This window comes from Marmota marmota, unplaced genomic scaffold (assembly GCF_001458135.2).
Source record: "Marmota marmota marmota unplaced genomic scaffold, marMar, whole genome shotgun sequence".
Lineage (NCBI taxonomy): Eukaryota > Metazoa > Chordata > Mammalia > Rodentia > Sciuridae > Marmota > Marmota marmota.
In genome coordinates this window covers 16677917-16696081 of record NW_026000026.1, presented here as the reverse complement: position 1 = coordinate 16696081, position 18165 = coordinate 16677917, and the positions used below count along the sequence as shown (strand labels likewise).

The window sequence follows — 18165 nt, the reverse complement described above, 5'->3', positions numbered from 1 at the left end:
GTGGATGAAGAATTAAATGAAAGAAATATCACCAGTGTACCAGACAGGGAGAGTTACCAGAGTAGTATAACACAGTAGCTCAGTGGAGCTAGAGGTCTCAGGAGAGAGATGAGGTATGTTCAAATTTCACATCAGCCACCTATGAACTGCCTGGTCCTGGGCAAACTACTTAACCTTTCAGAACTTCAGTTTCCCTATCTGTCAAATATGGATAATACCAGTTACTATCACAGAATTTTGATGACAAAGAACTAAGGTGATATATGTATAGGACTTGTACCTGTCACTTTTAAAGCTTTAAGTTAATTATATAATGCTATCATAAAAATAGTGTACCACTCGGTTTTGAAATGACCTGCTTTTATGGAGTTATAAAATTAGCCATTGTGTATGGATCTAAGGGAAAACAGTGGTGTAACCATGCTGGGAAGTTGGAAGGGAAGGACTGGATGATTTAAGACAGCCAACTTCTCATCCATCATAGCAGGAAGAAAATGGATAATGTCTGCAATCAATAACTTTAGAATAGCACATTATGTAATGACATTGTCGATTCCCACAAGAAATGGCAAATAATAGAAATGCAGTTGCCCCTGGGGCACAGAAGTGAGGGGTGGTAAACAGTGGGGTAGAGAATGGTTTGACTATTTGATTTACCAAGTATGTGTACTTTGAGTTTTTTTAATTAAAGAATGAAAATGGATAATGTATATGAATTGGCTGTCAGTGTCTGGCATATAATAATTGACGCTCAAAACCTTGGAGTTCCACTTTATTCATTTTAGTAATTTCACTCCTGGGGATTTTTTCCTATTTAAAGATATAATACCAAAAGTGAAACATGAATAAATATGTTATTGCTGGATTATTTATAACAACAAATAACTGGAAATGACCCAAATTTTCAACCATATGGGAATGGCTAAGAATTATGCAAGAGCCTGATGGAATGTTATAACCATAGCTTGAGTTTATTTCTTCAGATGTCTATGGTTGGCTAGAACCAATCATACATGCACGCACATGTACATGCACACATGTCCCTGATGTATGGAGACTGGAAAACAAGCCTGAGAGAACCAGGATGTCTAAAGCCAAGATAAGGAGGTACACTGTATCTTTATTCTATCTTCCCCGAGACCCCAGAGTCTCTAATAGGAGGACTCACAACTCCTTGGGTGCAAGGGGAGTGACTCCCAACACTTGAAGTTTCCTGTGACACAGCCTTTTACACTTAGATATTCACATCACTATTTGGAGAGAATACATACTAACCATCTATGCCATTCAAGGCAATGATTTCAGTTTTTAGAAGGTCCTCCCTGGCTCTACAGTTAGACTCAGCAGTAGCAAAGTCAAACCTCCCCTGAACATCATTTCCAACTGTGCTTAGCTTCCAGCTGACCATGTCCCATGAAACCCATTTCACAGCAAAGGTATTGATGAAAATTATGTGAGAACAACGAAAGATTGACAACATAATGCATAATGTCTGCATCAGAATCTACAAGGGCTACAAGAACCACAGCCCCTATAGATAATTTGAGCTTAGCAAGCATTTTTTTTTCCTACTCCAGTGTGATGTTTTCTGTATAAAATGAAAGGATGTTTGGGAAGTCACCGATTGATCACAGGTTCCAATGCAGAATAGTTGTTCAACAAAGCTCAGATGGCTGTTGACTTTGTATGTCCGTGACCCACTCCTTAGAACTGTTCTCAAGCTCTAGCATTCATGGGAAGCTCTGGAGGAAGACTCCTTAAACTCAGATGGCTGGCTCCACCCCCAGACCTCTAATTCAATAAGTTGGGGGTGAGGCTCAGGAATTTACATTCCTAACGAGTTCCCAGGTCATACTGATGATCCAGGACCAAACCTAGGGAAACACTATTCTAGAGGCACCACATTTTACCAAAACGAACTGGGAAAAAGATCAAGACTTTGGGAAGAGAAAGGCAGGTGGGAAATTGTTTTCTAAGAGTCCTTCATCTGCCTTGATCTTGACCCCTAATGGATGGAACATTTGCTTGACATCTATACCAGCTCTGCCTCCTTCCCAAGCTGCCTGCCATGGTCCTCCAGGGCTCCAGCCCTAAACGGAGCTTTGCTGGTCAACTTGCTAAATTGAAAGATGACAACCCTTTCCCATCTGCCTGGAGACGACATTCTGATGCAGAGGCCACCTTTTTAGGCTCCAAGAAATTATGCATTCCTTATGGAGGAAATTAACACCTCAAAGCAAACTATAATTAGGAATTCTTCAATTCAGTTTATGCTTTTTCAATTAGGCACTCTATAATTTTAATCATGGGAGCATTAACATGTTTCTGTAATTTATATACCTGTGGTATAATTAAGCCTGGGAAACACATCGCTCTAAACCTGAATGGAAGTGATTGTTTCCCTTCACACTTGCAGTACCGCGGGTCCCTGATGGAGAGATGGTGCCAGTTTCGAAAGAGTCATGTGTGAGCTGCAGTGGCCAATGAGATCACTCCTGACTTTGGACATGTGAGGGCTGTTATAGATCATGAGATGCCTTTGCACATCTGGCCCATGTGTGTATATCTGTATCCCAAAGCTTCAACTCCTATTGTGACTTCCCAAACATTCCCACGATTGGAAATAGCTTTGGATGATTATTCTTGGAAACTAATTTCAATTAAACAGGAACAGGGTGTCCTGGCAGGGGAGACATTATCTGTGAGCTGTGGAAAGCAGATAGCTTTGAATTGAAGAAATTGAACAATAGGTGAAAACTTAGCCTGGATTGGGACCAAGCTCCTTCCCTCCCCCCATTTATTCCTCTTCCCACTTTCTCTAACTCTGCTCCTCTCTCATAATTTCAGCTTTGCCTTTCAGCCACAAAGCAGACCCTGAATCCTACGTGCAAGGTAGTTCTCTTGGGATTCTGAGCTGTTCTGCAAATTCAAGGAATTCAGAGGCACACTGAAAGTTTTTGTGCTTATTCAGACTGAACCTCTGAACTTTCTGAAGGTTAAAAACCTTCATTTTTTTTCTCTTCTTCCTGCTCTCCCCACAATAGCAAATTCAGATTTGCTGACTGCAATAAAAGGAAAAAGAACATAATCAAAACTGGCCCGGGGGGACAATGCATACAGATTCCAACCCAGCTGAGTGACGCGCCCATATTGCTGCAGCGTTTTGGCACTCAATATATTTTGTCTGATCTAAGAAAATATAGAAATTTTTATAGAGTGAAAGTTGGAAATGGATTTGTTTCTCCCAGGCTGCTCTAGCCTTCCACAAAAGAATACAGATTTGTTCAGATTCTGATGTTCAGCTTCACCAAACATCCGTCTCGTACCTACGCCCCAACATCTGTATAGAAGTGATATATTGAGATTTGCTATCGGCATGCAACAACACAACATGAATTATTTCAGACATCAGCCATTGTCCTCTCCAAAGGAAATGGGGGTGTGTTTTTAGCCCCTATGTGGACAGGGACAGAGAAATAAGCTGGCAGAGATTCTAGTTCAGCTATCAAGTGCTAAAACTGGTTATGCTCATGCTAAAAGAAACAGCAGCAGAGAGTTTCAAAAGCTGAGAAACCAACAAGGTTGATTCCATAGTCACATGCAAAATCATGACTTCCCCATATCATGACAGCTAGCAAATATTAGCACCATAGAAGAAACTACCTGGTTCTTACACATTCTCTTTTTTCCATGCCTGAGGTCACTTATAGATTAAACCAGTAGTACTAAAGTATGAGACAAGGCCAACTAGATTGGCACCACCTGCGAGCTTGTTCCAAATGTAAATTCTTCATCCCATCATGTATGACTAAGAAGAACCAATAAAAATACAGATTCTCAGTCTCCATCCCAAGGGAGGGTGATGCAGTAGAATTTTGGAAGTCTAGTTCAATGGAGCTAGTTGGTCAGCCACAGGTTTCATTCTTTGGGGATTCACATTTTATACCTGTGTCTACAACCCCATTACAATGCTCATTCCTCATGGCAGGATCCCTGGCCTGTCCCCAAATGGCTGCATTAATAACCTCTTAGAACTCTTTGACCTCTATCAGCCCTCCAAGGATCTAGAGCAGAATTTTCTATTATAATGGAAATGTTGTCCAAAATGGTAACTACTAGCTCATGTAACCATTGATTAGTTGGGGCTATTATTATGTGGCTATTGCAACTAATGAATTGAAGCTTTAATTGTATTTAATTTTAATTAATTTAAATAGACACATGTAGCTACAGAATTGGACAGTGGCTACATATCTTGGACAGTGTAGGTCTAACATCTTGCCCTTGAATCCTTCTTGTATTACTGGGGCAGCTAACTCCCACCCTAAAAATGAAAACTTTATATATTTATAATCTTTAAAGATTGTATAGTGAGCCTATACCTCAGTGGAAATGTACAAGTTAGATAGCAAACCTTAAGTAGCTATAGCCAGGCAAGAAAAGCGTCTGTGGTTTGTGAGAAGGAGTGAGCCCAAGTTTCTTCTTTCTAGTGGTACAGACTCTAATCGTTAAGTTGTTCTTTTCCTATCAAAAATTCAGGGCTTTAAGGATCACCTCTCTTACTGCTGCTGAGAGGAGGCAACTCTCTGAGCAGCCCCAGGCTGCAGGAGCAGGCATTGTGCAGAATGCTTTTTGGTTAAGAGCAAACCTCCTTGGATTCTAACATGGCACAAATCCATGCACTAGCTCAGAAAAACATCAAAGATCAGGCTGTAGCAATGCACTTGGTGGAGGCAGACTTGAAAGTCTGACCTTTGGTTGGCTGCAGACACAGACTGAGAGCCATCGGTTATCAGCTGCTCGAGATCTGAGAGAAAGCAGAGATGCAAACTGTCATGGGGCCCAGAAACATAAACAAAGTAGAAGTCATCAGGAAAAAAAAGTTGGAAAAAAAGTGAGAACCAGGAGAAGGCATCTTGCAGGGGCACTGTTGATCTTGCCAGGGGTTCCCCAGGGTGGGATGGTTAGCGCTGCAAAGCTACACCTACGTAGCTTATCCATCCTTATCATGACCTTCTGTTCCTGAGCATGCTTGGTTCCAACGCCCTTCACCTTGAATTCACCAGTATCTGACCACCACCATCACTGTGACCATGGTCCCACCCAGAGCCACATTATCCCACAGAAGGGGTGCATTCCTGAAAACTCACCACTTTCTGTCTTTCTAGCCCATCTATTCATCAAGGGTACAATAGTATCAAAGTTCCGTGGCCCTCAATATCTGTAACCTTCCACATTCTTTTTTTTTTTTTTTTTTTTTTGNCTGTGGGACAGCCCCACGGAGGAGAGCTCTGCAGCAGCATTCATCCCATTATTCCTTATTCCTGGGGGCTTCTTGGGTCTGGCTCTTCATATTTTCCAATCTGGTGGGAGGCTGTCCCAGCATGCTTTGAGCATGGCTACAAATGGTACTAATTACTTACAAAACTAAATCTTCTTGCAGCTTATATGGAAGTATCTCATGTCTCCCCACCTCACCATCCCCCCAAAGTTGGGCACATAACTCTTCTCCGTAGGCTCCAGCAAAGGTGGCTTAGAGAACCAGGGAACCCAGCAAAACAAGTAAAGTTTGGAGGATGAGTGTGGCTCAATGTTAAGTGTAGTTTTTCATCTTTCCCAGTGAGGACAGGAACTCACAAACTCCTCAGGCTGCCCCGTGTTAATAAATCCTCTAAATTTTCATTTCTTCTTCCTAATTGGACACCATCATGTACGGGTGTCTGAGAATCAGACAGTAATGATTCCAATTTTGCTCGCTGCAGCTCCACAGACCAGCAAAACCCTTCTGTGATTGTTTCATGCGCTCCCACTCAGGGCTTCATAGTTATTAAAGGAATCCTGGAGGAAATTTGGCAATCGTTTGCTTTTCTTCCCTATAAAGTTTCTTCCTTCTTTAAAAGTTGGCTGGATCTCCAATATGCACTGTAGCTAATCACTGTGCATTTCAGAATCCACAGTCCTAACTAGCTGCACCTGTCAAATGCAGAAGAATCGTGGATTCTCATCAGGGAGTGAAAAGAACTTGCAGTGACCTCTAGAAGCCATTGGCCATGTTACACTGACTTCTAGTGCTCAGTCTGGTCCTGCATGCTGCAGCTGTGACATGCTGGACACCAAGCCTCAAGAAGCTCAAGGAAACAGGCTGCAAGTCCTAACTGACCACCTCGGTGGTTCCTCAGTGGTTCTAAGGACTCACTTAGACCACACATCAGGTCCCGGCCTGTTCTTGTGTACCTGTTCTTAACTCCTCCTTTCGGATCCCAGACTACCTTCACTGCCATTGACCTCCCCTGAGTAAACTATCTTCACAGAGTTTTCCCTCCCTCTGTGTCTCTTTGCTCAGAGAATGGGACCATCCCACATCCCACTAGCCAAGACAAACACTTGGAGTTACCTGGGACTGTGTCTTTTCCTCTGCATCCACAGCCCCATCTCACAGAGATGTCATCACCTCCTAAGAGTTTTATCCATCATCACAACTATTCTAACTTGGGTCACCTTCACTTCTCATCTGAACAACTACAATTGTCCCTCAAGGGTGTTGCTCTTAGCCTTTGTTTTCCTGGCCTTAGAAGTTGGCAAATCCTAGCCTTGTGTTTTGGTTCTTGTCATTTGGAAAGGTGCTCAAATATAGGGACCCATTTTTTCCTTTTTTTGATACCAAAGTTTGAATCCAGGGGTGCTTAACCACTCAGCCATATCCTCAGCTCTTTTTGTTTTATACTTTGAGACAGACAGGGTCTTGCTAGGTTGATTAGGGCCTCACTAATTTGCTGAGACTGTCTTTGAACTTGTGATCCTTCTGTCTCAGACTTCTGAGGTGCTGAGGTTACAGGCATGCAACGCTGTACCCAGCTAGAGACCCATTTTTAAGGGAATACAGATTTGAAGATTTTATCACACCTGGAGATAATTGTAAGTTCTCTGATGTGCCACACACAAGCCAGTTCTTGGCAGATTTCACATGAGTGATGGAGGACATTCAGCTAGTAGGTATCAACATACAACAGGGCTCAGAAGATAATCCTGCCATGGTCACCAAGAGCTGGGAGCCACTTCTTGCCTCAATAGTTTGATCAAATCCAAGGAGCACATTGAACTATCACCAGTTGTACTTAACACACTTCATTTTATCTAACCTTTGAAATAATCCATGATGAGAGTATTCCCATTTACCAACAATCCACTTGAGATTCAGAAAAATTAAGTATCTGCTCCAAGAGCCCCCAAAGGGGGATAAGGTTGGATATGATTCCAGGAGCCTCTGCTGATCTACTGTATCCACTTGGGAGGTCAGCTGTGGTGGGAAGAGTATATACAGGTCTCAGGCTTTAGGCTGCCTCTGTGACCCAGCCCCAGGCCCCAAGGAGGTCACAGTGTATGGTAGCCACTGAACAGGAAAGTCTCTGACAGGGAGGAAGTGGTCAAGGCAGAGGGGGCGGGTGCCTGGAATGAGCTGATGCTTCTTCCATCAGGATGGAGACACCCTGGAGGTGGCTTATTTGAACCAGATGCTGGAGAGACAATGGATGGCATACTCGGAGGTGATAAATGGCAAGCTTGGAAGAGACAATGACATGATCAGAAGCCTGATCACCCAGCAAAGGGCATGAACCTGGGCATCTACCTGCCAAATGTTCCACACACACTTCAGGACAAAGTCCAAACCCACAGTGAAGACCTTCTTAACCTGGCTCTGCCTGCTCCTGGCTTCTCTCTTCATCTCTCTGGCCCTGTCCACTGGGCTATCTGAGGCTCCCTGAAGACACCGTGCACCTTCTCTGCCTGGTGCACATGCTGCTTCCTCTTGTTGGATCACACTCTTCCCTTCTTCACTAAGTTCCTCTCACCCCTCATTCCGCCGGTCTCAGCTCAGGTAGTGCTGCCTCCGGCAAACCCACCCACCCGGCTTCCCAGCCCACCAGGCTCCTAACAGATATCTCTGCACTGAACTCCATGGGAATCTCTGACCTCTGACCAAGTGCACAGGTAGACTCATAAGCAATTTTAATTTTTTTTCTACTTGTTTTCCCTTATAGACCTGCACCATTTAAAATGGTAGTTACTATCCTTTTCAAAGGTAAAATACAAATGGCCAACAAAATGTAAAAAATATTCAATATCATTAGTCCTCAGGGAAATGCAAATCAAAAGTACAATGAGGTAATTTCTTAACACATTTAGAATAGCTCTTATAAAAAATAACAAGTGCTAGCAAGAAGGTAGAGAAAAGGAACTCATACACTGTTGGGGGGCACTTAAATTAGTATAGTCACTATGGAAAAAATGTGGAGGTTACTTGAAAACTAAAAGTAGATCTACCATATGATCCAGTTGCCCCACTTCTGGGTATATATTCAAAGGAAATAAAATCAGCATGCCAAAGAGATATCTGCACATCCATGTTTATTGTGGCACTATTCACACTAGCTAAGATATGGAATCATGCCAGGTGCCCATCAACAGATGAGTGGTTATAGAAAAAGTAGCATTTATATAGAACAGAGAATTGATCATTCCATCACATAAAAATAATAAAATCCTCTAACTGGAACTAGAGGACATTATTTTTTTAAAGAGAGAGAGAGAGAGAGAGAGAGAGAGAATTTTTTAATATTTATTTTTTAATTATTGGCAGACACAACATCTTTGTTTGTATGTGGTGCTGAGGATCAAACCTGGCCCTCACGCATGCCAGGCGAGCACGCTACCGCTTGAGCCATATCCCCAGCCCATAGAGGACATTATATTAAGAGAAATAATCCAGGTACAGAAAGACAAGTACTGCATGTTCTCTCTCATACATGAAAGCTGAAAAAAGTCAGCTTGAATATGAAATAATGATAACCAAAGGTTGGGAAGGGTGTGTGTGCAGGAGACAAGACTGGACTGAGGATTTGATCAGCATATACTATATGCATATGTTCAAGTATCACACTGAATCCTAATGATATGGACAATTAATACATGTTAATAGAAATAATAATCCTTAAAAAATGAAATGGTTGTCACTAGCCACCAATAGCTCTTGAAAATTAAAGTAATTAAATTAAAATAAAAATCAGTTCCTCAACTGGACCAGCTGTGTATTGAGTGCTTGATAGCTAGGTGTGTGGTCAGTCAATGACAATTATACCAGACAACACATAAATAAAGGGCATTTTTATTATTTTAGAAATTTCTATCAGCTGGTGCTCAATTACAGAGTGGGAGGTAGTTGAAGACAAGGTCCCTCAAGTGCATCTCTGTAGTCCTAGCAGCTGGTGTCTAGCTGGCTGGCAAAATGGATTTGCTGAATTAACTAGTCACCTATTCCAGTAACCAGATTTTAGTTTGTTTTCAGCACTTGCTAAAGTCTAGATATTCCAAAATAAAAGGAATCTCATGGTGCCCAGCCCCCAGATTTCTTGGCACTCATAACCTAGGGAAAGGCATGTCAAAACAAACAATCAATCAACCAACAAAAACTAAAGAAAACATACAAATGAATGTGGAACCCCCTTAGAAGCTCAGGAAGGTACCATGAAGGAATTACACAGGTCACTGTTGAGTAGAACCTGATGAAGGGGCAGAGTGAATTTAAATGAATCCAGAAATAAGGTTAAAGCCCGACACTGATACGCCTTGAATTCCATGCTAAGAAGCTTGAACTTAATGCAATAGAAAACCAGTGACCCATTTAAGAATTTTAAGCAGGGAAGTTAACTTGATCCAATTTGTGCTTCCAAAGGACCACTCCAGCAGCTCAGTGGGGGAAGGACTGAGGGAAGAGAGGCCAGAGGAGGCAAATCAGCGAGGGCACCTCGGTGGGTTGCACAGAGGTGGGAGAGTGGCCATGGGGGGAGGAAGGAGTCCAGCCCAGGGCAGATTCCGAGACTGAGTGGACAGTCCAGGTGGCTGATTGGATGGGAAAGGAGACATGGGGCGTAAAGCACTCCTCCACAGAAGCCTCTGGATCTGGGCTCTGCCCCCCATTCTTCCTCCAGGGCCTGCATTATGGGTGATTAATTCAGGGCCGAGTCACTTTCTTATGAAGGTTACCACAGATACATCAGCATGACAGGTGGGGCGTGGGGGAAGAAGGTTGAGCGTGTTCAAGTCAGAGCTGAATATTAGATTCTAGTCACTATTTGATTGATCTTTTAAGCAATTCTGGGATTCTGTCACTTAAAAACCAATAAATCTTTGAAAGCCTGGGGAAAGCAATGCAAAAGCAATAAATCTCCATTGTAGAGTATTAAAAAAAAATAGGCCAAGCCATGGAGGTGAATGGCTGGAGGGATGCGGCTGCAGGAGCCCACACTGCAGCTCCGGGGCTGCTCTCGCTCCGGACCTCCTGCCTGTTCAGCTCTACCTGAGCTCCACCCACGAGGCTTCCAAACAAGGAGCAGCAAGCAGCAGAGCTGAGGTGGAGTTGGGGTCAGTTGGGCTGTGAGCATCTGGGGCAGGAGGAAGAAGGACTTACCTGGGGTTAGAAGCCAAGGTTCAGGTTCAGGGATGCCTAAGGGCACATAGCTCCAGGCAGACTGAGGCTCCAGAGTTCACAAGGTACAGGTTGGGCCCACAGAATCCAGAGTTGGAGGACCCCCAGGTGACATCACCTGACAGTATCCCTACCAAATGACTATCAGGTCATCCCTTGGCACCTCAGGCCTGAAGAACTTAGAACTTCTGGAGGATCAATGAACTCTGAGCCAGGAAACTTGGTCTATGTCTAAACACTTAATGTGTAATGCACCTTGTGACCTTGGACCAGTCAATGAAACCTCTTAGGCTTCAGTTTCTTCCTCTGAAATGGAGATGGTATTTCTCTACCAGCTTATTCACCAGGCAAGTGAGTTAAATTAAAGAAACTATCAACTCTTAAGTTCTTTTTTTTTTTAATAAAACACTATTCTTAAAAAAATGATATATAGTATTTGCACTTATGCACATAAGTACACTGTAAATAATGAATCTTGATTTCATAAAGGTGTTGGCATTTCCATCTCCTCAAACCACATTGATCATTTCTATATGTTGGGAACCTTCAAATCCTTCTCTTCTCACCATTTCACGATATATAAAAAGCTGTTGTGCACTCTGCATCCTACTGAGCTACAGAATATCAGAGCTGCTTTCTCCCATCACTTGTAAAACAGGATTCCAGGCCTCCTTGACCCAGTGACTCTTGTGAGCTCCTGGGAGTCCAGGGATACCAGTCCCTCTTGCTCTTCTCACCTGCTCCCACCTTCCCATTGCAGGACTCTGCGATGTCCACCTTCCTGGGTGGTGATCGTCTCTCCATCTGCCCCCTGGCCCCACTCCATCAAAATGACCCCTGTTCTACTGGCTCCATAGTGCCTTATGTACTGCTGATTTTGTTATTTTGTTTGCTTATTTTCCTAACCCCCCTCTCCCTGCCAATTCACAGGCAGGCTTATAGGTTAATGAGCCTAAGAAGGCAGGGATGCATCTGTCTGGCCTCTTGCTATATCCCCATTGCTTCTTGCTCAGCTCACTTCCTGGTAACTAGCAAGTGCTCTGTGTGTGTTAAACAACTTAATGGCCATCTGCCCCCCACATGCCCATCTGAGGGCCTGGGGTTTAAGGTAAAAATAGATTAAAGTAACTGAAACCTACTGTGATATTTTCACCCTGTCATTGCAGTTGTCCTGAAAGTCTTACTGGGTGGCATTAGTTAGTCTCTTCCCCTTGTTGGCTGAAGCCCAAGCAATGGTCTGAAAAATAACAGAGAGCTCCCACCCTCAGTGATCCAGAGCCCTGGAAAGAAAAGCAGCCAGACATTTCCAGACACCAACCACTTCCCCTTTGAGCAGTGACATTTCTTTAATTTTAATTTTTTTGAATGGAAATGTCACCACAATACATCATGCATACCTTTCTCAGAGGGAGATGGTATGGTATAGTGAAGTGAGCACAGGGTTAGGGTCAGAACTGGGCTGAAATTTTGCCTGTGCCACTGGTTGTCTCGTGGCCTGTGCCAACTCATGTAGCTTCTTTTTATCTCAATTTTCATATTTGCAAACCAGGAGACCACTACTGAAACGTGAAGATACAGATGATGTTATTATGTATGGCCACAGGCACACAGCAAGTGCTTACTCACTAAGCAAAAGTTAGTAGGCCCTTTTAAGCTAAAATCTCACAAATTTTTGTTAGACCAGGACAAAGAATGAGCCCCATGGCTGTGAGGGGCTGCAGCGTGTTGATAATTGAGTACCTGTGTCTGCACAAGTAGAGTGGCCCTAGTGGCCTGTGCTTCCTGCCAATCTCACTTCTCACTGCTGCTGGGGCACTTCCACCTCCTTCTCTCTCATCATTCACTGTAGTCTAAGGGCACCTGAGCTTGTTAAAGATATGTGCAAACTAAGGGTAAGGGTTTCTGTTTGTGGATCTGGAAATGTTTTCCCACGCATTTGGCTTGGGCTCCTCAGAGGGCCCCTTTGCTAGGGGGAGGTGGGGGGCAGGAAAGATCTTGGTGTGTTGGGTCAGGCATGCCTAGATGCCTGGATCTAAGTATTTCCCTGTTTTATTCAGTCTTTGTGAAATAATGTCCACGCTCTACAGATAAGGAGAATTGAGTCTGAGAGAGAGGGAAAAAGAGTTGGTGGAAGGGAGGAGAGAATATTTTGTCTAATGTTCACACAGCAGTGATTGAGCAAGATTGAAATCCAGGTTCAGTGCCACCAAACTCACACTCTTTCCCTGGCCCACACACAGCCAGAAGACTGGGGGCAATGAGCCTAACTCCACCCCTACCAGGAGTCTGTACTCTGAGGTGCCAGGGATCAGGTCCCTTTGCTATAGATTTATAGGCTCAGAGAGCTGGGTCTTCTACAAAAGATCATAGACTTGGGGACAGACCTGAGCTTTGCTGTGTGCCAGTTGCTAACTTGATGTGCAGCCTTGAGAAAGCTGCTGCCCTTCTCTGGGCTGTACTCTTGCCACCTGGAAAGCTTTCTAAGGTTTTGAAATAGTGACTGATCCTACTGTATATCAGAAGAGAGAATTCTTAAAGGGAGTAAGGCATTGCTGGCCAAAACAGGACCCATGATTTGACACCCACACATCCCACATTCAAACTCAGTTTTCCTACTTGCTGACTGTCTGCCTTTGGGTATCTCAGTTTCTTCATCTGAAAATGAAGATAATATCTCACAGCATACAGAGAAAATTGAATGGCCATGCTACAGTAGAGTGACTGGAAGAAAAACAGGGGGTTCATAATGTGACTTGACTTAGAGCCACCCTCTGTTTTGGCTCATCACAGGTAGGACAGCCCTAGAACAACCAATGTGTGGAATCTCAGACCAAAATGCTACAGTAGGAAACCCACAAACATGACCCGTGACTGTTACAGCGACTGAAATTCCTCTAGTGGGCAGGAGCATTGTCCAAAGTCTTTAGAGTAGGCAGGAACTTCCAAAATTTGGCAGTTGATTCCATCTGCTTCATTGCCTATAATATCTGGGTTGAGCTAGATGTACATTGGAAAATGAAGACTAGGACCTTCTCAAGAGCCTCCTTCCAGACAGGTCTCTTAGCCTCCAGGGACATTAAGAATGATACTGCTGCATGCAATTCTCCAGTGGCTCCCATGGCCTTCATATAAGCTTCAGCCTCTCAAACGCTCCCCACTCTCACCCTGCCCTCCAGCCTTGACCTTTATGTTAATGCAAATCTAAGCAGGCATGGCTGCTTTCCATTCCAGCAAGCTGCCTCTCTCCCCAGTGCCTCTGCCCATGTGGACACTTGCAACTTAAGTAAAATCTTACATTGAAGAGGTGACCTGGTGTCACCTCCCTGAGAATTCTGTCCTGTGAGAGCCCATAATGAGCTGTGCTTATCTCCATAAGGATGTCCTTATTATAATTATGTTTTCATATTTCTGCTTTCCACGTCGATTTGGTTGCCTTTACACCCAACTTATTTATTTATGGCTAGTTCTCTACTGTTTTACCAAGTACTTAAATAATGCCTGAGACAGAGTGGGTACTTAATAAAAATGTGTCTTGAATGAATCATTGGTGTCCCTGTGTCACTCTCCATTCTAACTACACGAGGTGCTCAATGTTTGTTTGTGGAACTGCATTGCACCAATCTGAAAGTTGTTCTATCCAGGACACAGCTTTGTTTCAATGGACTAGTCCTATTACCTGGAGTTCTGAGGAAAACCAGAGGACAAGATCACTGCCCTTGTTCAAAGTGTAACTTGCTAAAAAGAGATGCCCACCCTGCTTGCAGCATGGAATGACACTGGTCAGCTTAACTTCAAAGATGCTTTGGCTGTGTGGGCATCTATATGCTCCTGCCCTCTTGTTAAAATCAGTAGCGTAACCTGAATGGCACGGTCCCTGTGGGACTCTAACACTCCATGCCCTAGACTGGGGTCTGTTCCTGATCTCTGAGCAGGTTATCTTGAGAGTTCGGCAAGTCTCTCTCTCTCTTCCTGAGAGTGAGTATTGTGATCTTGCCAGGGGCCTGTATCCAGGTTCCCAATTCTACTAAATTTACCATAATCATGCTCCAGAAAGTTCTATCCCTGACCATCTTCAGGTTCCTATCAGCATGTTCCCTCTGAACATTCCACTGCGGGAGGAGATGATCTGGCTCTGAGGCCCCTCTGGATTGGTCTCAGACTGCCGACCCTCTTCTCTTTGGGAAGTCTTGCTCCTGGCCTGTGTTGCCCATGCACATGGCCAGTCACATGACTCAACCGGAGTTGTGTATGGTACTGGGAAGGAAAGCTGCAAACTCCAAAGGAAGAACCTCCTCACCTGACGGGGGCTCCCCGGGACTGAGCGGGCTTCAGCATCACCGTGATGGTTGTGTCCGTCTCATTCAGGGGGGTATCCGTGTCGTACTCAGGCATCGATGGAGCTGCGGAGGGAACAGAGATGGGGGCGAGCTCAGCACAGTTCCCTAACTGCACTCACCACCTCCCCTTGATGCCATCCTTATAGACCCTCCAGATGACTAGAGGGAGTCACATGCGTCAGAGGAAGCCCTGACTGCCAACCTGCCGCCTGGAGGCTCCTTCAAAGAGCAGCAGCCTCGAGAAAGGTGGCACTGATGTGACCAGTCACCCTAAAGAATCACAGAGTTCCTCACGGAATACAGATACATGCAGGAAATATACATAGTTAATAAAGATGAGAAAGCAAAGTCGACCATGTTAAACGCATTTAAATGCAAATGAAAGCAATGATGAATTAGTTCCCCCCGCTACTTTTGCTTTTTTTCTTGAGACCCTCTCCACCCCGAGAGGAGTGTGACTAAACCTAATCCTTTGAAAAGGTAATTTAGCCATTTATATTAAGAGCTATTAAAACCCACATCCCTTCTAATTCAGTTTTTCAATTTCTGAATTTAATCCTAAAGTTATAATCCAAACCAACGAATTACACTTTATTTGGTAACATGTTTATTGAAGCATTATTTTACAAAAACATGGAGGCACCAAATATATCCAACCACAGGGGAATGTTTAATTAAATAACGTCCATCCACTTGACGGAACATTAAAGAGGGCAATTCGGCAACAGGGGGAATGCTTATGGGATCCAAATAAGTAGAAATATTAAGCTATAAAACATCGTGGTGTTTGGAAACCACACACAAAATGTGTGTGCTTCTACACCAGAATGGAGGAGAGATTGTGAAAGGTGAAAGTGGTTTTAGGAAAGGCATTCCGAGAGGATGCTCTCCAGTGGTGAAGGCAGCCCGGATGGATATGGTGGCTGGGATAGTGGGGTCACTGTGTCTTGGTCATGGTCATTCATTCGTTCCTCAGAGGCCTCATGAGCAATCATACTGTGTCTTGCACTGGCAAAAAGAATATTTCTGAGAATAAAATTACAAACCAGCTTTGAAGGGTGTCTTTCCCCCTCTCTTTACATCAACCATATTCACACTATTTAATGTGACCCTGGGAAAGTCATCTGGTGAACTGCCACCTGATTTAATGTATTTTTTTACACTTTAGGAAGTTCATCGATTAGGTTCCTTTGTAAGGCTGCAACGGTAACTCACTAGGGACTGCCTTCTCCTAGTTGTTGACATATAGTACCGTGCAGGGACAGTTGACTCTGTCTCTTTTTATTCCCAGGAAAATTAGGAATGGGGCAGGGATAGGGTGCAATTTTTCTTCCTTTTTGATTTCTAAAAGAGATACCTGAAATTTTGGTGGCGATCCGAGTGGTGACCGGGGGTCCAAAACCCTTGGCAGTGCTGGCCTTGATGGTGAAGGAGTAGGTGGTCCCTGGGTATAGACCCACAAAGAGGTGGTGAGTTTCATTCCGGAGCTTAAACACTTTCCCCCTCTGGCTGGAGAGGTCGGCACTGGGGTCCAGTGAGCCTACAGCCTTGTAGTTGATCTGCATGGCAAGGCGACAAAGAAACCAACAGCCACTCAGAGAGCAGAAAGGAATTCATTTGGTTGGAACATCAGAGGTGGACAGATGACAGCAGATGAGCTACAGTCAGAAAGTCCTGCAGAGCCACCTGCTACTGTCCACTTTGCAGATTAACCCAGCCCCTGAATAGCCCCCTGCTGGAGCAGCCACAACCAATAGAAAGAGAACGTGGCCACACATGTCATTTTATGTGTTCGAGTCATAGCATTAAAAAGAATAAAGGGTAGTTATATCTTGTTGGACCCAATATATTCAGAATTTCAACATCTCAACCTGTGATCAGCATAAAAACATTTAATGAGACAGTTTATATTCTAATATTCATATGAAATTCATATTTATATTGAGCGATCTGGGGGTGTGGAATTTATGCTTAAAGGACACTTCAACACAGTCTAGCCACATTTCAGAAGTACAGTAAGTAGCTCTCTGAGACTGGTGCTTAAGAGCAATGTCTAAATGCAGTAACCCAGGAAGAATTATGAAGAAGGCTTGTTAAATTGCAGATCCCGGGGCCGGCCCTCCACAGGGATATGGTTTACATCCTGGTGTTTCTGCATGCCTTATCTGGTTGCTCTTCCCCCAAATGTGGGGGAACAAGTATTGTTTTCATTTTAATAATGGAGAAACTGAACCTCCACTGGAAATTACTTGCATTAAATCGACACGTTTCAAACTATCAGTGGCAAAGACCCAGTTTGGGGTTTTCCAATCCACTCTGGATCAATAGTAATCCAAAGTCCCCACCCCACATGGCTTATCCTGCGAGTTCAGCAATAAAACCTGTCTATACTGGGCCATGACTTGTGTCCACTGGCCACTGACCACACAGGTGGGTGTCACAGTGTAAAAGCTTCTGGAGTGCTCACTCTCAATTTCTGCACTTACCTTGCTGTGAAGGTAATTGAAAATTGGTCATGTGGCACAGGCCACCATGGGTCCCACTTTGAGAGCCACGTGTCTGAATTATGCAGTAAGCAGCATAAATAGGATTTTTGTTTGTTTTCTTATCTTGTTTGTTCCATTAAATATGTTTTATTAAACTATAATATACATACAGAGAACTTTACTGCTCCAGAATTTTTGCAAACAAAAGAGTGATAAAATCAAGAAACAGAACGTTTCCAGACCCAAGCCTTTCCCCTCAGGCCTGCTTCCAATCCTTCCTGCCTCCCCTAGCAAGGCTCACCTCAATTCTCAGCATGGACTGGTTTTGCCTGTTTTGAACTGTTAAGAATCCAGCAGTGTGTGCTCTTTTGTGTCTGGCCTTTTCCTCACGTGTCCTGAGAGTCACCATGCATCCCATGCAGATGCCAATCATGCATGCTCAGGTTGACTCCATCATCCATCCTGATGCTGGATTCAACCCCAGTCTTGACCTCAAAGCCTGTGCTTGTTATTCTGCACCACACCGCCTGGCCTGCAGACATGGCTCACTAGTTAAGAATGTATCCACTTATCTGCTCCTTTGCTCCTTCACCAACATCCAACATTTCCTGCATATTCTTGTACTTCTGGCTCTGCGCTGTATGCTGCTGGGGACTCCAAATGGACAGAAGCCCATCCTCGAGTGGCTTCCATTCTAGAGAGAGGCAAGCCAGCTAGCTATACAGACAGTTCACGTCATTTTATCTCCCATCACGAATATGCCAACGTTACAGGATGGTCAGATCCAGGCAGGAAAGGGGACACACCAACTTAACTTTAACAATAAGCGATTGGCTGTTTCTGGCAGTGGCACCCAGTG

General features: G+C 44.0%; 1 protein-coding gene across 5 annotated transcripts in view; it reads right to left on the bottom strand.

Moving 5' to 3' along the window:
• The window catches only part of Ptprt (protein tyrosine phosphatase receptor type T), a 783764-nt gene that overhangs the window by 257030 nt on the left and 508569 nt on the right, over window positions 1-18165 (bottom strand). For all 5 annotated transcript variants that reach the window (XM_048810927.1, XM_048810928.1, XM_048810929.1 and 2 more), the window contains exons 9-10: window positions 16178-16379; window positions 14781-14883 (exon numbers count right to left, since the gene is read on the bottom strand). In XM_048810927.1, the coding sequence (XP_048666884.1) occupies window positions 14781-14883; window positions 16178-16379 (305 nt within the window). The remainder of the gene's footprint in view (window positions 1-14780; window positions 14884-16177; window positions 16380-18165) is intronic.